The sequence below is a fragment of the Mus caroli genome, chromosome 9 (genome assembly GCF_900094665.2).
Source record: "Mus caroli chromosome 9, CAROLI_EIJ_v1.1, whole genome shotgun sequence".
Taxonomy (NCBI): Eukaryota; Metazoa; Chordata; class Mammalia; order Rodentia; family Muridae; genus Mus; species Mus caroli.
Genome location: NC_034578.1, coordinates 70683002 through 70708559, shown reverse-complemented (window position 1 = coordinate 70708559; position 25558 = coordinate 70683002). Strand labels below are relative to the sequence as shown.

The following is a 25558-nucleotide window of genomic DNA, read 5'->3' as shown; positions in this document are numbered from 1 at the left end:
ACACACATACACACACACACATACACACACACACACACATACACACACACACACACACACACACATACACACACACACACACACATGCACACACACACACAGATATACACATACACATAATTAAAATAAAATAAATCTTTAAGAGGCATTAAATTCAGATTTTTTTACTGGAGATGCTTGAAGTGATGTATATAAGATGTATTAATGTATAATTTTATTTTTGTCCTTTTGTTCAGGCACTAGGACCTGATACACTCTTACTTTAGTTCAGATTCAAAAATTAAATTTAATTAAATATGATTATCTATTTTCTCCCCCATGAGCCCAAAACATTCATTATGTCATTAATAATTTTACTTCTGCTTGCTTGCAACATAAAAAATTAATACAACACAAACTAAGTGGTATCAGCACCCATGTACAAATAAAACCTCTTAAAATAATTTGTCTATGATTATTTTTATATTTATAAAATATATTGAAGGCTGAGGACTAGTTTATATATGTATGTGTTTATTAATTTTTTTCATGGTAAGAGTTCCATTCTAAGTTTAAGTTTTGGTAAATAAACCTATAAATGCATGTTTTAACAGATGAGTAGATATTATGAAAAATCTAATGTATGTTTTTCAGCCAGGAGTATCAACGAAGTATATACTATTCTTTGTGCGGAAAGTGTAATTAGAATAAGTGCACATGTGTTGTTTTACTCAAGGTCAGAGCAACATCCTGTGTGCTTAGGGAATGCTCTTTAGCTTCAGCAGAATTAATTTACAGAATTAATCTTTCTACATTTGGTTTAGAAAACAGAAATCTCTATGCTTTGGTATATCATGTGCATCACAAGTGTGTGTGTGTGTGTGTGTGTGTGTGTGTGTGCTGGGTCTCTCTAGTGTTATGTGATATCTGTTGTTTGGGTTTACTTTATCTACTCTCAAGGTGAATGCGTAGAAGACATTACTTGGTAAGACAGATAGAGCTGTTCTGACCTAAACAATTCACTGGGACATCATGGGAATCTCTTGGCTCTGCTACTTTGGTACCAATATAATAATGCTTATTTTCCCCACACATACTAATATTTTCCAGCTTATACTTTGGTATGTATCCTAACCCCCAGCTTATTAAAGTCAGTAGAAATAAATTGTATAAATGAAAGTATACATGATTGTGCGTGGGCTGTGTTATAACAGCTGTGGTTATGGGTGGAATGAGACATTTTGGATTTTCAGGGATGCCATTATTTTTGATACCCTAACACGATGTGTTTTGTTTTAGGTTTCCACAAGAACTAAACATGGGGAAGATAAGTGCAGAAATCATGTGGTCTCTTTTTGCTCTCGATATGAAATATGCTCTAGAGGGTAAGTCCAAAACTTATCATATTTTCTGAAATATATGTAAAAAAAAAAACATTGTAAAACCTGGATTTTTGTGTTTAGCTTAGTTCTAATGCATATTACTACATGGTCAAAGATGAAGGTCACAAAGTATTTAAAAGTTCCGAAGAACACTTTTTTTTTTTTTTTTTTTAACCAATTAGCCCAAGTTACAATGTCAAGGTATGCTCTCCATCTATAGAGATATGCAGAGGCTGGAATTGTCTGTGAGAACTTTTTCCTCAAAGTGAGCAACACCTGAGGAAGCTATTTGTCTCCAACAGGTACTATTTGGAAATAGTACCTATAGATAGGTGTGGTTAAAGTACAGCCAGCACTCAGACAAAGTCAATAGGAAGGCTTTTCATCAGGACCACTCCTCTCAGCAAGTGCAAATTCAATAGTGGAGCTTAGGTTAACTGTGTCTGTAAATGTTGTTTGAGGATCCCATCTACACATAGAGGTTGTAACAGGACCATCAACTGACAGCCATCCTTGAACACAAAGCCTGGGAGAAGTCTTCTTCAGTCAGCAAGTGGATAGTGAGCCAGGGAACACTAAGTGGCTTCTCTCTCAGTCAGTGTGAGGTGGTAAAAAAAAGATATTAGCCCAATCCTTTCCTGGAACAAGACTATGGAAGTGAATTATAAGCACTGCTGTTGGTAGACAGTTGCCATATCAGAGCAGGCTGATAGCAAGTGTCTGGAGACACTTCTAAATCAAACATGAGGTAGAGACACCACACCTTTCCAGGAGCCGTCAGTGAAGGAACACTTCATTGACAAAGAAGAATAAGAAATAGGACCAAAATCTCCCCAGGTAAAGAACATAATGGAAATAGAGTCAATACATGGTGCGTTTGAGAGAAGAAAAGTCAGAGCATAGCAAGAAGTAAGCTTGGAGACACTGGTAAGGGTGAGTTTACAGGGCCCAATGGGCCCCTCAAGGAATTTAACTGTGCTGAGGGAAATAGAAAGGGTTTGTCTTATTCAGAAGCAGCTTAGAAAAGTATTTAGTCATCTTATAAGATTGACTGATGTGGTAGGACCAACTCAGAGCCTATGATCCTTGAACCACTGCTTCCCACTCAGCCTTGCTAAAATGTAAACTTGATGTCATCAAAAAAGAACACTCAGTCTACTAGCAACTAAGGCTCCCCAGGTAGCATCTCTTTCCATGGGCCTGTTTCCTGTACTCCCAGCCATCCCTGAGCTCCCTTGGGACATCTAAACTGTTACATAGTCAGCAGTAGAATTCTCAGTCTGACCCCTGTCCCAACCCCTGGTCCAACCCTGTTTCTTCTCCATGCTTCCTGTTGTAGCTCTTGGCATGACATTCATCTAGTGGCCTAAACCAACAGAGTTAGGTCAGCATTGATTCCTTCATGTCCTCATGGGTCTCCATCATGGCTACTCTCATGCCTGAGCTTCTCATCCTACTATCCATCTCAGACAACCATGTACGATTCTTCTGGTGTTAAATCCTCAGAAAAGACGTCCTCTAATACAGTAGTATTTCAATAACAAACTATAGAAATAACTCAATACTATAATGAACTATACACAATACTTAGTAACTACTTAAGGCCCTCTTAATTCAAAGGAGCAAGAGAAATAGCCATGGAGGACATGCCCATCTGTGGTCTTTGGGGCATGCTCATCATTTTGTTTTTCTGTTCTTTCCTATACAAGCAGGGGAGAGTACATTGTCTCAAAATATCAGGTAGTGGGGAAAGGTGCGCCTCCCCACTCCACCTGGCACAGCCCAGAGGAACTAATGTTTCAGATCCATGTCAAGGAATACTGACTGCCAACCTGTCCCAGTATTTGCTGTTATAGAGACTTACTAAAATCTATTTGGTTATTGACTGTATTACAGACCCTTCATTATCAATTTGACACACCAACCCAGGTGTAGTGGATCTCACCTATAGCCCCAGCACTCGGGAGGCAGGGGCAGGTGAAACTCTGAGTTCAAGGCCAGCCTGGTCTACATAGGACAGACAGAACTAGATAGTGAGACCCTATCTCAATAAAACCAAAAAGGAAACAAAAAATCTATCAGTTTCAGACAAGGAAATATGTATCCAAAAACATAAAACTTGAGATTTTAACATTTTTGAAACAGTTGCACTAGAAATGCTGCCAGTAAAATTTTCATTAGCTTTGATCATAAGCTTATTAATTGTATGTTCATAATTTCATACCCAATACAAAAGCAGTAGCCCTAAATCCTGAGATTCTATCATCAAAAAGTAGTCCAAGATCAGTCAATCAATTAACATTTCATAGCCACTGGGACTCAATACTCTGAGCAAGAGAATTGTTAATTTGACTTTGATATTGTTCACTTGTCATCTAATCTACCCACTTCAACTACATAATTCAGCAATTGTTGCCATTTTACACTTTGCACTTGTGAGTATTTTTAGGAAGGTATATGTAGTATCGTAGGGGAATAACTTGGATTATATATCTTATATGACAGAAGCCCCATCAGGCTTTATATTGTAACAGGATTGGATTTGTCATTGTATATTCAGAAAACATTAGTATAAACTAATATATGTATTTGTATGAAAGAAGTTGTAAATAGTACATTGAACCCTGAAGACAACTCTAGAGTCCTTCACCATTGCAGCTGAGCACCTTGGTGGGATTTTAAACTGGAAGGGGATGAAAGATTTGAAAGTCACATGATGCAGAAAGCTTGATCATTTCTTATATATGAGTTTGAGCAATTAGCATAGAAACCATCTAAACATTAACTTCTTTTCTAGGAAATCAATGCTTGGTAACTACAGGGAAAGAGTTACTGTAAAGTTAAATAATTGTGTGTGTGTGTGTGTGTGTGTGTGTGTGTGTGTGTGTGTGTGTGTGTGTATGTATGTATGTACATGTGTGTGACAGGTTCCCCAAGAGGCCAGAAAAGGGCAACAGATCCCCACAGCTGGAGTTGCAAGTATCTGCACAATGCATGTGCTGGGAACTAAACACAGTCCTTTTGAAGAACTAAGCCCTCTCTCCAACTCTAAAGTGAGTCTTTAACGTACCTTGCAAGTTCTCAAGCAAGGTACTAATAGAAATAGAATGTTTCCATCACCATACAAGGGATAAAGGACTTCCCAGAATTTCCAAAGAGTTAGTTGGAGTGGAGGAAGTTACAGGTATGTGACAATCTGGCACACACTCCTCCCTTTTTCAATTTCAACGTGTCTTCAAGAAACATCCCCTTCTTATGTTACATAAGTAACAATTAATATAGAAAATGAGGACTAAGAGTATCTCAAGAATTGAAGCTGTATACTTAAAAGCAGTCCTCTGGCTGGCTCTTTTGCATGTTGTTATTCTGCCCATTTGCCTCATAAAACATTGTTAAAATTAATTGGCTGTGGAACACTGCTTCAAGCCACTGACCTAGACAGCCTGTGTTGTTCTTACATAATTTGCCTTGTGGTCAAAGTGTCTGAGTGTGACTGGTGAGCCGCTCAGATGGAGTCAGGTCAACAAAACAGAGCTGACTAGGACCTAAGCACTGGCTGCTTTGGGGGATAACTTTCTGTCCTTACCAAATGAACTCATCAGCTTCTAATTAAAAGATAAAATAACTTTCTCCCTATCTTTGCTCACTCTGTTTGAGGCAATGTATTTTGTCTTTCTGGTTGACATGAATCACCTTTCAAATTCATTATGTAAAAATTGCTACAAATATAATACCTGTTGTGTGACGTCAGGTACCAGAAGATCCTTACTATCCTGACAAAACCCTAGATGTAAGCAATGTGAGGAAGGAAAGGTTTATCTAGACTCGTATCGCGAAGGATTCAGGCTACCATGGTGGGCAAGCATGATAAAGCAGAACACTCACATCATGACTGCCAGGAAGCAGAGAGAGAAAATGTCTAAGCTAGCTGGCTTTGTTCCCCACATTCAGGGTTGGTCTTGCCTGCTTCCTGAACCCACTCGGGAAAAACCCTCAGGAGCACTAGAGGTGTGCTTCTGCAGTCCCTGTGTCTGTATCAATCGAGTCAGCCAAGGCTAAGGTCACAAGAAAATCTGAGGGAAAAGGAGAGGTGCAAAATGAGGCTCAGATGTGATGTCTGACCTTATGCTGAAACACAGTTGGTCTGCAGAGTTTTGTCTGAATATCTCCCAAGATGGCAGGCAGGCCCAGCTTTGATCTGGGGCCCCACTGCTCTGGGTTTTCCTCAGTTTGGTGCAGTTTGTTAAACTTACCAACCCTCACTCTCCACATTTACAAACTGAGTGAAATCCTACAGACAAAGCCTTGAAAACATAACAACAGACTAGCATGGGAGGGAGGAGAAGTGGTTAATAAATACTCAACAAACATTAATTATTGATAACTTTACCCATTATGGTTTGATAAGCAAGAACTTGAGGGCAAACCATCATGTCAAACATACAAATGCCTCAATATTCATGCTACTGAAGTGTTTGACCAGTCAGAAAATCAATGGACATTGTGTTTATCGTTGTATTAATTAAACCTGGCTGCCTGGAGAGTCTTAAACCTGGATGCTTTCTCTTTAGTGTAACACAGACTCATCCCTTCAAAGTTCTTATTAAGAGCAACTTTTGTAAGTTCCAAAGAAAGGAGTCAGATGTTAGGGCCCAGGTGTTAGGGGGATAGATATTAGGATTCAAATATTAGGGCCCAGGTATTAAGGAACCAGACGTAAGGGTTCAGATATTAGGACCCAGGTATTAGGGACCAAGCATTAATGGTCAGACATTAAGGGTCAGATGTTCAGGATAATATGTTAGGGGCCAGATGTGAGAGAAGGTCCACGGGACTTAAAGTAGACTCAAAATAATGATTATATGAAAGTCTGCTTAGGATTCCATAAAATAGTGGTTCTTAAAGAGATGGTGGCTGAGCCTCAAGTCATATTAGAAAGTGTGTCCATATCTGAGAGTGACAAGAGTGACAGGCAGATGTCCAATGTCTCTGCCAAATTCATTACATCCTCATATCTGTTTTTAAACTAGAGGCTGAAGAGTTCATACCCAAGGCCCTGTGTTTGATCTTCCCTACTGGAGGTAGGGAAAACTCAAGGAAAAGAATTCAGTTTATCTAAGAACTATTTTATTCAGTCGCCTTAGACAGAGATTACTTATATGAGTTAACTTTTACCTGGCTTTAGTCTCCTTGATCAAGATTAAATACTTTCAGTCTATGCAGGAACCAATGTGGGACTCTCATTAAAATGCAGTTCTGTGTGGATGTACTATAGCCTGGAGGGGCTGTCCTTCATCTCTGCATCATGAGGTAGTGGTGAGGGGGCTGGAAGACAGTGGTTCTCGAAAGTGCTGTTGAAAGTGAAGGCTGAGTTCTACCATTGTTTCTTAATCACCAATCACTGTTGTTGGTTCCTTAGGTGCCCTTTGAACATTACAGGTTGTTGAGGTTTCTCAAATTGACCTTTTACAGCATCATGCACAGCTGTTGGCATTAACACTGTACACACATCATCCAAGGACAGTCTTCCTTCAACTTATAAACAGTTGCATAATCAATACACTATGAAGGGACTTACTCCCCTATCTTCTATGTTGGTTGGTTTCTGAGAGAAGGCTTCTCTCCAAACACTGTTACCATTATCATTATCTACTGTACAGAAATATAGATCTCAGGTCACTTAACAAACTTAAGGTATTTCTGTTGGCCTTGTGACCACAAAGACAATGAAGTCAAAAAGACATGGTCTGTCTTTGTCTTACTAACCTTGGAAAGAGTGTCATGAGCTTCCCTTGCTTCTCCTCCAGAATTCTCATACGATGTCTACTACTTATTAGCAATACCATAGCTTCTATCACTCTGGTTTGCTTGCTAATCCTCAGGATAACCACCTAATACACAACTTTCCATTGTACAGTAGCAGGAATTCCACAGAACCATGGTAAAAGTCTCCCTTTATGAGATAGAGCCAAATTGCAACCATCAAAAGGTATCACAGACTGGCCAATAAAATCCACTCTCAGATTATCTTACAATCTAGAAACATCTATTAAATACTCTATGGTAGGGATACAGAGCTGGCTCCATTGTTAAGAGCACTTGCTGCTATTTAAGAAGACCAAAATTGTATTCCAAGTACCCACACCAGGCAGCTCACAAGCACCTATACCTCCAGCTCCAAAGATTTTGTTGCCTACAGAAGGCTTCTGTAGACACCTGGACTCACATTCACAAACATGCATATATATTCATAAATAAAAATGAAAGTTTTGTTTGAAAACAAAATTCCCAGTGTCATTTGATGGAAAACTATGGATACTCATGAGAGTGGGTATCCAGATAGACCAATGTCTTTAGCCCTCTTGCTCTGGCTATTTTAGATGTTCCTCCTGTCCCACCCATCTTTATAACACTTCCTTCAGCACCTGGAAAACTCAGAGCCTTCCAGACATGTAATTATTTGAAACATTGTACTCCAGAAGAGTTCAAATACAAATAAGTAGAGCAAAGTATCTGAATCACAACCAACAGGTGGAACTAGCAGTGGACAGTGAGTGAGCACACAGTGAGTGAGCAGGAAGTGTATGCATGGAAATAAACATAAAAGAAACCAAGAGGGTGACTGCAGTGGATGATGTCACCCTCTGTTTCTTCCTAAACATTTTTCAGATTTCAAGAGACTCATTTCATCTTTGCTTTCAAGGAAAGCATCAGGATTAATTCAATTGGCGTGCACATAGGAACATGGCACCTTCACACAGTAGGTACATTTCACAGTATCCTCCTCTGAAAGTCCCCAAAGTTTCATCTTCTCCCTCCTATTTCCCTAACCTCCTTATAATTAAATCGTAACTGCTTGCTTTATGTTTCTGGAGTAGGCAGGCAAGATAAACAATGTGTGTGATTAATTTAGTGACTGTCCGTGGAGACAGGAAAGCAAAACAGATGTCCAGGAGGACCTGTGACACTGCTGTCCACCTGAACCTTTAACTGGCCACCATTCACCTTATTATCTAATTGACTGAAAGATAATTAAAATATTATGACCCACATGATATACTGTGTCCCTTTGATAGACATCAGAGTAGGTATACAATTAACCCATTTTCTTTGGGTCCAGATGAAAAGATAATTAAACATCAAAACCAAGTATCTCAGACGATGAATGTGTCTCTCACTAGCAATAGAAGCAAATTCTTTTGGTGTACAACCCTTTGTGTTCTGAAATTAAGTGTGGTGAATTTGCTTTCCACATTGATGAGTTTAGCAGTAGTGGAAGTAAACAGAACTGAGTTTCCAGAAACCCAGTGAGCTCTTCTATAGACCTGGCAAGTCCCACATTGCCTATTCAGATACTTATCTTAGTGCTGTGGCCAATATATAAAGGGGACATGAAGGTTTTTGATGGATGGTTCTCTTCTGCCTGTCAGGCTGTAACAAAAAATATTCTAGTTACAATTCACACACTCTTCTACTTGGTTTTGAAATAAAGAGCAGTGAGAACTAGCAGTGCAGGGTTTTGTCTGATGTTGTAGCCTGGTCCTTTGTGCTCCACAGAAACACTGAGATTTCTGGAATTTTCCATTTGAGATGTTATTTGAACTTAAATCCCAGGACCGGAGAGATGACTTAGCAGTTAAGAACACTTGCTGCAGATGCAGAGACCCACAGCCAAACATTAGGCAGAGCTTAAGGAACCCTCCAGAAGAATAAGAGGAAGGATTGTAGGAGTCAGAGGGATAGAAGACACTGTGAAAACATGGTCCACAGAATAAACTAAGCAGGGCTCATAAGGGCTCATAGAGACTGAAGTGACAATCACAGACACTGTGTGGGTTTAGCTAGGTCCTCTACGTGTATGTTATTGTTACATAGCTTGGTGTTCTTGTTGGACCCCTAACAGTGGGAACAGGGAATGTCTTTGACTCTTGCCTGCTCCTGGGACCCTTTCATCCTACTAGCGTACCTTGTCCAATCTTGATATGAAGGTTTATGCCTAGTCTTATTGTAACTTGTTATGCTATGTTCACTTGATATCCTGAGAGGCCTGCTCTTTTCTGAAGGGAAATGGAGGAGGAGTGGATCTGGGGCACAGGGGAGTTGGAGGGCGTGTACTAGGAGGAGTAGAGGGATGGGAAATTGCAATGGGATGCAATATGTGAGAGAAGAATATAAATAAATATATGTACGTACATACATATACACAGCTTGGAAAACCACAGCCCATCATTTCTGCAGTGCTTTATTGGTTACGCAGTTCAGTGATCCATGAGGGAGGGAGTACTACAATTGTCAGACAGTATCTTTGCTCCATGTATTCCTCCTATATTCCCACTGTTTCTAGTACCACACAAATCCATAAACAAATTATTTCTCTTCTACATCCAAAATGTATCTGTTCTTCCCCTTCCCTTCCTCTCTATCACCCTCAGCTGGTTCCAGCTATGACCCCTACCCCACTCTGCTATCTCAAGATCCCCTGAATAGTTAGCACATTTCCATTCTTACTCTCCTGAAATCCATTACTTCCTAGCAGGCAGATTGACAGCCATCGATTTAAGTTAGGCCAGGTTTGGCCCCACTACTTTTTCTATGCACAGGTTGGATTGGAACTCCCTATGTAATCTAGAATGGATTCCCGAAATGCCTTAGCCTTCCAGGTGCTTGGCATGCAAGCTCTTCTACCATGTGCAGCCCTGCCTCCTCTTCTAATGCTGGAATGTTCTCCCTGACTTCTTTTCTCTACCTTCCTGCATAGAAATACCATCTTTCTCTGAAGTCTCACCTCCTAAAGCATCTGTAAGAATGAAGTCAACAGTATCAGGGTCCTTGAGGAATTTTACAAGTGGTATACCTTTCACAGTAATCCAAATTCCATCATCCTGGACAGAAATCTGTTCCCATCAGCCATCATGCTCTGTCTTGCCATGCCAGTGGGACTAGAGGCTTTGAATAGGTGAACCTTGTGGTGTGTAAATTCTACCTCAATACACTTGTAACAAAAAGTGATTTGGAAATATAATTTTATACAAAACTTTTTAACTATTAATATTAAGTATGGAAGAAGCTCTGAGGATAACAATTGTAAGCATTTTATAAATGCCCCATTGCTCCTGTACCTTCATGTAGTGAATAAGTTGTCATCCATCATCATCATCATCATCATCATCATCCATAGTAGTGGGATTTATTATTATGAGATCAAGTCTCGTATAGTCCAGGCTGGAGTCAATTTTGCTATATAATTGAAGATGATCTTGAACTTCTGCTTTTCCTGCCTTCACCGCCTGAGTTCTGGGATTACAGGCATGTTCTACCATACCTAGTTTATGCAGGACTAGAGACTGAACCCAGAGCTTCATGTCTGGTAAGCTAGTCATCTACCAACTGGGGTACATTCCCACCAAGCGGTTCCTTATTTATCCTTTTATTCATCATTTCCCTCAGACCATAATGGGTAATTATTTTCATGATTGATAGAGGCCAACTCCTTGTAAAGAAACTATGGCAAATAGAATGCATTCCCCATAAAATGTTACCTATAATTAGTTAGCAATTGTCTCTATCACTTTTCCTTAGCATATTCACATAGCATAAGACAAATTATAGATAGCTTCAATTATTAACTAATACTGGTATTTTAAAATGTTCACTTGTCTTTCAATTATTGTTTGTAATTTAATTCTGCCCAGAACCATTACATTCTAATTAAAAACATATTTATGGATGTGTGTGCACCAAGGCATGTGTATGTGGAGGTCAGAGGACAGCTTGCAGGAGTTGATACTCTCTTACCATCCAAGGGTTCTAGAGATTAAACATGGGTCATCAGGCTTGGCCACAAGCACCATTACTCACTGAGCCATCTTGCCAGCCCTAGTTTTCATCTACTGTTTCATATTCCTTATCTCTATGGGAAGTTGATACTGAAATTTGAAAGGCAATGTAGTGACAACATTGCTTCAACAATTCTTCCATGAATTGACGTCTCTCATCTAAGGAGAGAGGTGTTGAATCACCCCAGGAGTTTCAACATCATGTCCTCCTGAGTAAATGTACTAGATGAAATGTAGATAGTAACATTAAATTTTTTAATAGCACTTTGTCTTTTATTGTTTGAAATGCATACGGTATACTGCAGTGTACACTATCACTAAAGCATTTTATTACCTAAAATATGATAGATTGTGAGTATAATTATAGGAGCAAGTGTATAATGTTGACCTTCAAATCAGTTTTAAAAGCACACTTCCCACTCAGGAATTTACTTAGCCGTGAAACAGTCCTGAATATAAGAAATAGAAGTTTCAGATTGATATTCACTGGTTTGTAAATGAGGGAAAACCTCTCTTCATATACCCCTTAAGTCACGGGTATTAACTTTTATTTTACCCAGGTTGGAATGGCCATGCCCTGCTGCTTTTGGTTTTTGTTGTTATTTGCTTTTTACATTGTACAAATGTCATGTTTTGGTATCCAACCCCCATTTCTGTGGATTTGCTGAAATACCATGACCACTTAGGGGAGAAAAAGACTCATTTGGCTTTCAAGTCCAAGTCTAAGTCCATCCAAGCAGAGAAGTCACAGTGGCAAGAGCTTGAAGCAGCCAATGGTGTCACATTTAAGAGCAGAGAGAAGTATGCATATCCGTACTCATTTGCTGGTACTGCCTGCCTGTACTCAACTTCCCTGTCTCCACTCTCACACAGTTCTGGTGCCCCAGCCTAGGGAATGGTGCTGCCCACATTCAAGGTGAGTCTTCAGACCTCAGTTAACACAATTACAAAAAATCCCTCACAGAAATGACCCGGACCAACTTGATTAAAACAATTTCAAACTGAGACTCTCTTCCTAAGCAATCCTAGGTTGTACCAAGTTGGCAATTAAAACTAACCATCCCATTTGATTAACCAAATCAAGCTGATATTAACTTCAAATTTTTAGATAATTGGTGTTAAAATGTAAGTAATTGTTAGACATTTGCTATTAATCTTTTCCATCTTCTTTATATTGGATCTCATTTCACTTACAAGTTTAGACATTTTTGAATGTGTTCATTTCTTATTCTCATTAGATTATTAAGCTGTCCAACATTTTATGAAGTAATTCAGTATTAAACAGGACTCATAGAAATGAAGGTGCCCAGAGGTTAAGTGGCTTGTCAGACCTTAGTCCCCATGCCAAGTCAAAAGTGTGAAGACTTATCTTGTTTAAATTTGCACTAAGTGAATAAAACTGTTTGCATGGGGATTTGAATTTCATTTCCTGTCCATTATAGGGAGGACACAGCCCGTGAGGTTAATAGCTACACTCAATGTTCATTAAAAGCTAAGAACATTGGGAAGCAGAATGAGCACGCTGGGTGGTAAGAGCACTGATCCATCTCTCATCCATCTCCACAGGGAGCATGTGGCATTTCGTAACTATATTCAGATCAATAGTGCAGCAGAGGGGACACTTTGTGCTTGGGTTTAGACCAACCTTGTCCATTTAGTGAAGTACACCTCCCGTGGGAAGTTTGGATAGTATTAACCCTATCTCAAGTTCTCAGAGAAACAGTGGGCAGAGTGATGCTGTTTAAGGAGGCAAATTTCATAGAATTATAGCTTCCTATGTCCTTTAAAAACAAAGTAATTTGGAAAAACTCTACTCAGGGTAGAAGATTGCAAGCAAAGTATGTGGTTTGGCCTTTGGTGAATGTTTGGTTTTATTAATATTTCTTTTTTAAATTATGCATATGTACGGGTCTGTGTGCGTGTGTGTGTGTGTGTGTGTGTGTGTGTGTGTGTGTGTGTGTGTGTGAGAGAGAGAGAGAGACAGAGAGAGAGAGACAGAGAGAGAGACAGAGAGAGAGTGTGTGAAGGCAGAAGCTAAAGGTATCACATCCTTGAGAGCTGGAGTTACAGGCGATTGTGAACTACCCAACAAGGGTGCTGGAAACTGAACATTGACCCTCTGCAAGCACAGTGCATGCCTTTAACTGTTCCACTATCTCTCCAGACCCTGATTTTATTGGGTTTTGTTTTCAAGAAAAGTAAGATATATATAGTAGATGCTTTTTTGATATATGACATAATCAAATTTCCTAAAATAATTCAGAATTTTACTTAGTTTTAATTTAATGCCCCTGCACATATATGGAGCTCAGAGGACAACTTTTGTGGGTTCTAGGAATGGAACTTAGATCATCAAGCTCTTGTGGCAACTGCTTTTACTAGATGAGACAATTCACTGTCCCTCAGATTTTAAGATCTTTTTGGCCTTTAGGCCACCATACTGGGACCTACCATATTGGTGGCTATCATATGGGGGCTGCAATACTGGTGAGTTCTCCTGACAGTCTTGTTGCCCTCAGCACAAGTTTTCCTGCCTGAAAGCCCAGCCTGTTTCCTCTGTCCTCACAAGAACCCTCAGGCTGTACCCCTCTCTCCAATGGCTGTGTGCTTAGAATGTCTGACCCAATGTCTCAGATAAACTATTTGTCATGAATGGCAGAATATTAAAATGCCTATCCATCTGGCTTTATCAGTTGTAAACTCTGACATTTGATGAAATGGATTTCTGTACCATTCCTGGGCAAAACCAATCTTCTTACAGCAGTGTATGTGCCATAGTGTATTTACTGAGAGTTGAATGCCACCGAGCAAAATTTTAAAGATTATCAATTTTGAAAATGTATTTATTTAGTGTATCCATGCACGTGCACACACACACACATTCACACATGCTTGCACATACACGTCTGCCTGCCTTACTGCCTCTGTGAATTTATGAGATACACAGGCATGCAATTGCCTGTGGAGGCCAGAAGCAGATGGCAAATTCTCTGGAGCTGGAGTCATAGGTGGTTGTGAGTCTTCCAACACAGGGGCTAGGACCTGAACCTAGTTGCTCTACAAGAGCAGCAAGCGCCCTCAACCACTGAACCATCTCTGCAGCACCAGTGACTATTAATTTTAAATTCTGTAAATTACTCTCTTGGCGTGGTAAAAATGTTGAGAATTCAGAATGCCCTGTAGTTACAGGAACTATACCTTTTAAATGTAATTACATGGTTTGGCAACTAAGAGAGAATTGTGAATAAAGTAGAAGACACTACTGACACATGTCATGGAGTTCAGATCATGTGACTCTGTAATATCACTACTACTAAGCATGAGTCATTCTGTAAGTTGTCAGTTCAAAGCCAACTTTAAAACTTGCTTAAGCTGTCAGTCAATCTGTACCTTGTTATTAAATATACCTAACTGTGTTAAAAAGTTACTTATTCAGTTGGCTGCTCATAAGTATAGTATCAGTGGGTGGTTTGGGGTGTGTATAGTATATAGTATGCTAACATAAAGACTGTGCTAAGTATTTTAGACTAAAAAAAAATACAGAAATTCTGCCCTTGGGGAAGTCATTGTTTACCCAAGAGCTAGGTATTTGTCAAATACTTAGGCAGATGTGAACTTAACTTCTGCCAGAGATGAGTCTATGCTTGAGGGACATGGCTTGAGATGGCTATTTTATTCTGTCAATAAATGCAGAGAAATGTCCCCCAAGGAATTATTTTTGGTACCAGATCTGCTGAACAAGTTAGAAAGGGATGGGAGGAGCTATTTATAGAATGCAAAGCAACTAATGCATAGCACAACATTTGTCTCTAAACTATTAATTTTGAATATTCAAGACTGATCCTGTAGCTGGGCAGTGGTGGCACACGCCTTTAATCCCAGCATTTGGGAGGCAGAGGCAGGTGAATTTCTGAGTTCGAGGCCAGCCTGGTCTACAGAGTGATTTCCAGGACAGCCAAGGCTATACAGAGAAACCCTGTCTCTAAAAACAACAACAACAAAAAAGACTGATCCTGTAATTGCTTGGCCTGTGAAGTTTGGCATTTGCATCTCTCTGCTGGTGCCTTCTGTGAGCTTGTCTCCTGTGCATGCCTGTTCACCCACTTGCTGTCCCCATCGTAAAACTGACTTCTTCCTTGCTTGCTCTTACTGGTCAGTGTTTAGCATTGACTATTTTTCTTGATAGAGAGTCCCCAGAAAGTTGCCGTAGAGGAAACACACATCCATCTTTAGCTCTTTTATTATGCTCCTGATATTTTAGTCACGAAACACTTCCTAGCTGGCAGGCTTGATATACATATTCAGTAGCATCTAACTATTGTTGTTGCATCTATTATATAAGCTGAAAAGAAATAAACCCTCTACTCAACAGATGGCTCCAAAATTTATAAAACTCATAATTCCCAAACATTTGGGGGCTTTGTAATAAAATTAAAAAATCCAAGTTGATCCTACAAGCAATGATTGCCCTCCTAACAGCCCCTGCCCCTTCCTTTTAAAATTTCCTAGCTTCCGTGCACAGGGCTCAGCCACTCCCAGAAGCCAGACATCAGGTGAAGGTTACTTGGACAGTTTATATGGAGAAAGTGTTGCTGGATTGGTTGGCTAGTAAGGGTTATCCAAGAGATGAGTGAGTTCAGTCAGCCCTGTTTCAAACAAACAAACAAAAGGCTGGTGAGGTGGTGAGGACACAGCCTGGGATTGAACTCTCTTCCTCAGACTCTACTGCTTACCTCCTACATTCCATCCTTGGAATTTACCTTTGAAGTCTATGTCATTAAAAACAGTTTGAGCAGGAAACTTGTAAGGTACATGATGTGGGGAGCAGGGGAGGGGGTGTTTTATTTTCATTGATCGTAAAACTCTGTAAGTTATTTTAAATGGTAAGGAGACATTGTTCCAAAGAGAAAAACAGAGTAAGTTTTGAGTGATCTCCTATTTAGCTTTCAGACAGACTATTTGATGGGCTGTACTTTGTTAAGCCTTTAGATTCTCCTAGGCTGGGGAGCAGGGGAATACATTGCATTACAACCTAGCCAGTGTTGACATCTGAAGTCAAATTACCCAGCCAATAGCTGCAGTTGAACAGGATATCTGAATTGCATAGAGCCTGTGTCTAAATAAATTCCTTGCATGCGTTTCCTCATGATCCTGATTCTTCTTCTAAAATATGTATAGAAAGGGATTTCAGTATAAAAGCCATCTGTTTGCTTTTCTTCTAGAAGAAAAAAAAAAAAAACTCTCATGTCTATAATTGAACTGAGGCCTAAACATAGAATTTTCCAGTTTCAAGCTGTGTCCTTGCCAACTGTAAGCATGCATATTTTCATAATACAGACTTTAAATGGAGATTGATTACTCTATAGTCTAGTCAACATACATGGCCCTCATTCTCTGTTCCGAGATTTACATAATCATAATCTTTATCCTATTTCTAGGATGATAAGGAGAAAACACTTTAATGTTGATACCCCTCGCTTTGATGCATGCCTACAATTTCTCCAATTCTTGGACTACTCACAAGACACCTACCTGTCTTTTAGGCATAACCATTCTCTATAGGCAGTTGATTTGGGTAACATTTCTGGATCCTGCCAGAATGTCAAGAAACTGTCCATTCTCCAAAGCGTTTCTTCCTCCATCTCCTGTGGCTGCAGTGTCATCACTCTGACCCTGGCATCTCACTCTGATACCTAAGTCAGGATGTGCCCTCCTCTGGTCCTCACTCCTGAGATGCTGGCAAAGCTTTGTCCACATCTGTCCTTCCTCCCTGTCTTCTGCCTCTCATACCCACAAGCCCAGAGCACTGTCTCCATGGAAACCTTACTAGGTGTTGGACCTTACAAGCCACCTTGTTCCCACTACCTAAGATCTGACTGAACTCAAAACCTCCCTCTCCCCTCTCTGCCAGGTGAAATTTCTCTCAGTACAAAACCCTTTGCTTAAGCCCCATTCATAGCAACACCAATTTCAACACTGTATAATGAGCTAGTCTTCATGAAGGAGCTATCTACATGTGGTGTTACAGCTCTTCGGAGAACAGGAAGACCCCAGAACCTAGGGAATTGTCTTTAGGCATAAGTAATTCAAAACCTGAATTAATATCTATAAAATGGATTCCTGACATTCAGAAAACATAGGGAACTCTTTCATAACTGGCTAATTTTTCAAGTATGCGGTTATACTACTCAATTTTAATGTATAAAATTTCAAATTGACCATGATCTTTCCATTCTACTTTATATATATATAAACTAGAATGGGCACTCTCCCCCAACTCCTACCAGATCTTCCCCATCTCCCCATCCACCCAACCCTATACCCTCTTTCTCTCTTTCTTTAAAAAACAAACAAACAAAACAGCAAACAAACAAGAGTATGTATTTTAAAAAGAAAGCTCTTAAGAAACACACACACAAGAAAAGATAAACAAGAAACCAAAATATGCAAGGAAATGAGCAGGACATTTTTTCAAAAAGCCCAAATAATGCATTATGAGGCAAAAGGCCTACAAACATACCGTTAAGTTCATCTTATATTGGCCTTAAACTTAAATGTGGTTATTTACCCAGTGAGCCTCCATTGGAGAAAACTAATTTTTCCTTAGCCAGTGGTTGTCATTTGCAGAGTGCTTCTTGGTTAGGAATGAGAGCACATGTCTCCTTCCACCTCTTGCCACCGAGACACCATTTGGCTTGACCCTGTGTGTGCTGCCACAGCTTCTGTGAGTTCATATGTGCACCGGTCCTGTTGTGTCTGAAACATGTTGCTTCCTTGGTGTCCTCCAGCCTCTCTGGTCTCAGAATCTTTCTGCCTCCTTTTCTACATAGTTCCCTGAGCCCTGTGGGAAGGGGTTTTGATGAAGACATCACACTTTGTACTGAGTGTTCCAAAGTCTCTCACTCTCTGCACATTGTCCAGTGTGATGAGGCTGAGTTAGACATCAATCTATGAATGTAGTAGGATGTCTTTAGCAGTCAATCATCCTGAATGTGCCCAATCTCATTTACATAAAGAATTTATATGATGGAAATGCTGGTGCTGGTACATTTCAGTATTGTTTCTGCGTTTTAAGGACCCTGGTGTGCTCATCGTTACATAATAACCCCCTGAACTCTGACTATCATTATTTCCACCACTTCCTATTTTCAAATAATCAACTTGCTAGTATTCTTTAAGGTGTAATGGATAATGCCGCAACAAAGGCATACTTGTACTTTGGTTTTTTTTCCTTATTTTGTTTATACCTTTGGGTTAACTACTAGGAATTACTGACTCAAAGAAGATAAATACTGTATGCCTTTTAGGACTCATTGCCAAATTATTTCCCAATGTTTTCAAATGTGCACACTGCCATAAGCAATAGATGGCTGTTCTTTCTGCACACCACTGGCTGAGTAGAACACTGTAATGACTTTAAGTTTGCTGTTGTGCTTACAAATCAAAGCTCCTGGCTTAGACTTTGAATTTATGTTGTAACTAAGGAAATAAGCACCTGTTTTATATGTGTTGACGAAATTTATTTCTCCCTATTGTTTTTCATTTCATTCTTGCCCTTCAGTGTTAGTTTTTTTGTTCATTCAATACTGTTTGAAGCTTCAGGTCAAATGGATTATTTATAAAATTCAGATTCTCATTTTTTTAAAAAAATTTCTACAGTATAATTTTTCCTCAAGGCATTTTCCATTGGATTTGCATTATTTTTGTTGTACAGGTTTATTGTGTTGTGTAATCTATTTTGATTCATTTAGCTTAAGTGTTATCTAGGAAAACACTCTATTAGTCTATAATTTGATTTGTATATATACTGTGCTAATTCTCTAGTCCCTCTGCTTTTCATCTTGGCATTGAAACAACCCTCTCTGTACAAGGATGAGTTCCTATATTTGGATCCTCGGAGCCCATGTAAAAAAAAACAAAATGCACAAACAAATAAACAAACAAACAAACAAACAGAAATAATTGGTTGTAGCCTCAGATCTGTGGGGGAGGGGTGAAGGCAGAAGAATCACTCAGGTCTGATCACCTCCAGCCTAGCTTCCAGTTCCATGAGAAACCCTGACACAAGGGAAAAAGATGGAGAGTCATAAAGTAGGACACCCAGCTCCTTCTAGCCTCCTGTCTTAGGATTCCTATTGTTGTGAAGAGACACCATGACCAAGGCAACTCTTATAAAGGAAAACATTTAATTGGAGGCTAGCTTACAGGTTCTGAGGTTTAGTCCTTCATCATCATGGCAAGAAGCAGAGCAGCGTGCAGGCAGACATGGTGATGGAGAAGGACCTGAGAGTTCTACATCTTGACCTGCAGGCAGCAGCAGATGACTAACCCACAAGGCCTAGCTTGAGTGTATGAGACCTTAAGGGAACATATGCCCACAGTGATCAACTTCCTCCAACAAGGCCATACCTACTCCAACAAGGCCATACTTCCCAATAGTGCCACTCCCTATGGGCCAAGCATTCAAATATATGAGTCTATAGGGCCATTCCCATTCAAACAGCCATACCTCCTTATACACACAGGCATGGGCATGTGCAGATATACATGTGAATGAACTATTTATTCTAATTAGCCCATATAAAAACACAGAAACCTGTCATTTTATTTACAATCTGTGAGTCTAGATTGAGCAGGTTCTATGCTATTTTCACCTATATCCAAACTATACTCCCAATGTTACTTGCTGTTTGAGACACAAGGAGGCTGCACCTGCTCCATCAGCCTGTCCTCAGGGTATACTTCTCATGGTCATGTGTACATGATCCATCTGGTCTCATGGCAGCCTCCTTCCCTCTCCATATTCCCTTTCTTTCTTTTCCTGGTTTCTCCTGAGACCCTTCACTCAAGTCCTGCCTTTCTCTTTCTTCTGCCCAATTACAGGCTGGCCTTTTATTAAACAATCAAATTTAAGTTGGGGAGTAAGGTTTATACAACAAAGGCTAGTGTGTGTGAGAATGCACTCATCTGGATGGCAACCAGAATGTGGGGTTCAGAATTTACCATTTGTATACATAGCATCAGACCAACCCCCAGTACATACATTCATACAGCTCACACAAGAAAAAGTCTGGCAGTTGAAGATGTATGCAGTCTATGATCATAGCAGCAACCTCTTGGCTACATGAGGAGAAAGAAGCTGGGGGCAGAACTTTCACATGGAGAACACAGTTTTCTGTGGAAAAAAAACAAAGAAATTAAGATGATGCAGGGTATCAATCAGGGTGTCTTTGGGAGCAATGGAGCCTTTCTCAGCTTGATTGTACATAGAAATTCAGACGTCATCAAAGTCACCCCATTGACAGCATTTGAGTCCTTGTCTTGTGAATTTGAAGGATGAAATTCACAGACTACAAAGGGTGAGTTTTGGAAAGAAGTGTTTCATTATAAGGAGACCAATAATGAGAAAGGCAGAGCCCCTTTATAGCAGGAAGGGTCCCAGAAGTAGGTTACCATGAAGCCTCATGGCCTTGCAAGTTAGTAAGGTTTCAGAGGCAAGAGGGAAGTGGGTCAGTTCAGTTTCTGTCTCAAGTACTCAGGTGCTCCATAGTTTCCGAGACATAAGTATGGATTCCAGGAAAAGGTGCCCTGCTAGGTTAAAAGAGATTTTTCAAAAATTCCCCCATTCTAACATCCCTAGTCTCTGGCCATGAGAAAACCAGAGACCTTTTGAATTAAATATTTTTGGAATCTTTGGCCTCTGCCCCAGGAAATTTATGGGGTTTAGTGGAAAAAAATAGACTGATAATTGCTGGGGGTGGGGGAGGGTCTTTTTAACCCTAAAACAGCCTAGTCAATGTCTTCCTCCTGTTCTCATCAAATCTAAGATTTGATATGGAGGAAGATGCTTTTTAAAGCGTGAAATTCCTGAAGTGCATAATTCAAAAGGATGATGTTATTAGTAGGGAGTTGAACCACAAGAGGGAATAGCTGAGGTGGGAGGAAGAACTGGAGGAAATGTTCATGGTAGAAGCCAAGTGCACAGCATTAGATCTGCTGTATGCATGGTTGTTGTGCTTTCTCAATCACACACACACATACATACCTACATGCACACACATACACCTACACACACATGCACACACACATACACATGAATATACAAAATGAAGATAGCAAAGATGATTAAGACAGAGAGCACTGAAGAGTCCAAGTGAATCCTGATATAGTAAGAATTTCCAGTAATCTGTGTCATTTGTGATTCTGCTGAAGTGCTTAGTCAGCGCCTGTTTGCCTATAACTTGTCAGTATGTTGTTACCATGTGCAACCTTTAATATAACCCCTCATGAAAAATAGTATTGTGGGATACAATTCTCCTTTCCAAACACTTCACACAGCTGGATGAGAACATTCTACTGTAGTTTTCTGTATTTGTTATTCATGAACACTAAACTATTTTTGGAGAGTGTGTACATCTTTCTTGGATTTTATTAAGATCTATTTTATATTTGCTTGTTTTTTAATATTTAATAATGTCATACAGGCATATTATACGTTTTGATCAAATCCACCCCTACCCTTCCCCCTCTAATTCTTCCCTTTCCCATGTCCCTCCGACTTCACGGGTTCTCTATCTAAACTCATAGCATCCACTCAGGGCTCCTTGTGTGCACATGGTGAAGAGCTCAGAATAGTCAGAAGCAGGCAGTCATGGTGGGGTTGGATTTCAAGGCACGGGATAGGTAGATGGTATGGAGGGCAAAGGGGGAAAGAGAAAATGATAAGAGATTAAATCGGTGAGGATGGGGTGCAAGGTAGAAGAGAGAATACAGAAACAAACAACCAACACTGAAGAGTCTGAAAAGCCATGCCAAGTGTAGAAGCTTTCTAAAATATACAGTGTATCCATCTTTTCTTAGTTACTTCCAAGAAATGTTCCAGGAGCAGAGAAAATTTGCCCTCAGCTATTTTTGTCTCAATATAACTCCCTGAAACTTCATGTTGATATCTTAGTGCTCTTAGTACAGTTCTTAAAAAAATAAACATTATAATATATTATAATTATATATTAATGATAAATATTAATTATATTTAACATTAATTAAGTTAGTTGGAAATATTAGTTAATTAATAACAATTATAAATATCAATTAAAGTATTGTAATTGATATATTTACCAGTTGATTTTTAAATAGAACATAAGATTGGTAAGATATGAGGTTATTTACTACTTTTTAATTAATTTAAATAATTGACTTAAAATTTTAATGTTTTGTCTTCTAAAAGGTGAAAAATTGCACTTTAAATATAGTTTTGAAAATTTCATAGCTATAGTTAACACAAGGAAAAGGGCATGTCTTAGCTGAAGAATGTCAAAATTAATCAACAGGTCATTTGAATGAAAAGAAATAAGAGACTTATAATTTTATGAGGAATCATGTACATGTAGGAGGTGCAATACTTCTAGAAACCTGGGATTGGACAGTAGAGAATGAGAGACAGGTAGTGACATGTGTGACTCTGGGAAGTCCAGGATTTTGTTGAGTACTTTCCTAAGAACAGCAATTCAGGACTCAAAAATAAAGATGTTTTGAAAGAACCATTTAAAACATGTTAGAACATTGCTTTTCTCTGTATCTTGGAACTCATATAATTTTGTGATTCACTCTAACTTTTATTAAGAGCCTGGAGAGATGACTCTACAGTTAAGAGCATTCTCTTGTAAAGGACTGAAGTTCAGTTCTCAGAATCCCCTCCAGTGCCTGGCAACTGTAACTCCAGTTCCAGGAGATCCAATGCCTTCCTCTGCATACATACATGCATACATACACGCATGCAGACACACACACATATGTACACACACAATACATGCACCAATTCCACTGCTATCTTCCTCTGTTGGAATGAAGTAAATGAAATCTCAGAAAGTTCAGAATAATCCTAAGTATATTCAAGTAATCAAAGAGTGAACCCCTGTACAAATTACAAGAGAGTACACACAGACATATGGACACATGCTCACACACATGCACACATGTATGAATGTGTACACACATGCACATATAACACACATGCATAGATGCACCTGTGTAGTTTTTATTTCAGAAGGAGAAGGTCTGGTAAGTATTCTAGGGGCATTCAGTAGAAGGGTAGCATTGGAATTAAAGATTGATGTGAAGGGGGAGTTTGTGTGTTATAATAAGCACATGTGACTTTAGTAATTGGAAATTTACTAAGTAAAATTCAAAAAGGAAAACCAGTCCAGTACAGATCACTCAGAGCTGTGAAAATAAGAAGAAATAAAGGATGAAAAGAAATCAGTTGACAATCTTTCAGTGCTAATTGGGGAAGCTAATATTGGGTCATAAAGTTGCTGGGTATCCCTAAATTTCTAGCTACTGTATGGAGCAGTATTATTCTAGAGATGTGTTCAAAGCAGTCCTGTTAGTTAGGACCAGTGGTTACAAGCGCCATGAGTCCTATTTCTGCCTCTACCTTGTAGTTTCAAGTTATCTTTTATTATTACATTCATCCATTTAATCAGTGTGTATATGTATGTGTACTATGTGAGGGTGAGGCCTGTGGAGGTCAGAGGACAAGTTGCAGGAGCAGGTTCTCTTCTTCCACCATGTGGATCTTGGGTTTTGAACTCAGGTTATCAGGCTGGGCAGCAAGCACCTGCACCAGTGAACCATCTCATCAGCCAGATCACCTCTTTGCATTTAACTCAGGATTGTTGGATGTTGGGTACTTAGAGGATTTTAAATGGTTTGCCCTTCAGGATTCATCACCTTCTAGCTACAAGACTTATACTAAGGTTTCCTTGTACCTAATAATTTGCTCTGTTATGCCTTCAAAGAACTCTCCATCGATAGATGTTAAGAGTTTATGATGTGGATAATGATGTGTCTTGGGGTGGGCTTCCTAGAAATCATTTGGCTTCTCTAGCTTCCTGAATCTTGATTCTGTTTTCTTGGCCAAGACTGAGGACATTTTTCAACCATTGCTTCTAATGACATGGTTCTGTCCCTCTCTCTGTCTTTCTTCTTGGCACGCCTGATGGTGCGTCTTGGACTGTCTTCCTTCATCTTCATTCCCATTTATCTTTATTGCACAGGCTGAATTACTTCCCGTGCCCATCATCAAGCTCCCTGGTCCTTCCTCCTGCCTGATTTAATCTTCTCTTGAGCCCTCACATCCCTTGTTTTCTCCACTCGCTGTAGTAGTCTTTGCCTATTCAGTTATTGTTTGGTACATTTTATTCTTTCTCTTTGTTAAGATTCTTTTTGTTCTTGTTTTTATCCTGCCATAGATGGCCTTTTTTTTTTTTATCATAATTTTGAAATCGCTGTTGAGTAGTGTTCTTCTCCCTAACTCATCTGATAGAGATTTTAGTAGCTTTCTGTTTTGTTCTGCTTTTGTTGTTGTTTGTTTGTTTGGTTTGGTTTGGTTTGGTTTTTTCCTATATGCATCCAATCTTCTGTCTCAGCATTTAGTGTCACATTGAAAATTAGGGCATACCACATCCTGTTAGTATCCTAGGGCTGCCAATATTCATCTGCAAAGATTAGGCTGCTCTTCTTAGAGTAAACTGGGGTGTTCTTTTTGAGCTGAACCTGAGCCCAGATCTTTCTATATGTGCACTGAGCACACACATTCTCTCTCTCTCCCTCCCTCCCTCTCTCTCTCTCTCCCTCTACCTTCCCCTCTCCCTCTTCCTCTCTCTCCCTGTCTATCCTCTCCTTCCCTTTCCCTCCTTCTCTTTTTCCCCTCCCCCTTTCCCCTCTCTGCACTAAGCTCAGCTCAGTTCTCATTCCAGGAACACAGCTACTATGTGGGAGCCATTGAGTATCTCCCTCTGTTTTCTGAGGTCTAAGATCACTTGAGGATGCAAAACCCCACTGACTCCTTAATGCAGGTCATTAAGTCCCTTGAGTAAGAGCCATAGGCTATAGGTACCCGGGTGTGTTAACAAGTTCCTCCTAGAGAAAATAAGCTGCCCTGGATTTTCCTCCAAGAGGGACAGAAGGGCAGCTTGCCATGCCTGGTAACCATCTGGAGGTGGGGAACTTGCAGCAAGGTGTGGAAGCAGAGCCCAGACTCACCAGGTCACACTCAGAACATGGGGGAAGGATCAGGCCCTTTGAAAAGTCTTCCTAGATTTTGGACAAGGTGGTGGCTTAGTTTTATTTTCCAGTTATCATGAATGTATTTGTATTTATAATCTTATCCCTCTCCAACTCCCTCTCTCACTCTGCCCCCTCTTTGTGTAAGGCTTTACATGGTCAGTCCAGGTCCCAAACTCACTACTGAGTTGAGGATGATTTTGAATTTCTGATCCTCTTGCCTATACCTCCAAAGTGCTGGGGTTAGAAGTATTCCCACCAGGGCTGGGATGGAACCCAGCCAGGTCTGCATAC

At 39.8% G+C, this 25558-nt stretch overlaps 1 protein-coding gene across 3 annotated transcripts in view; it reads left to right on the top strand.

Annotated features, from left to right (window-relative positions):
- The window catches only part of Unc13c (unc-13 homolog C), a 463067-nt gene that overhangs the window by 320425 nt on the left and 117084 nt on the right, over positions 1 to 25558 (top strand). For all 3 annotated transcript variants that reach the window (XM_021171690.2, XM_029481908.1, XM_029481909.1), the window contains one exon: positions 1279 to 1364. In XM_021171690.2, the coding sequence (XP_021027349.1) occupies positions 1279 to 1364 (86 nt within the window). The remainder of the gene's footprint in view (positions 1 to 1278; positions 1365 to 25558) is intronic.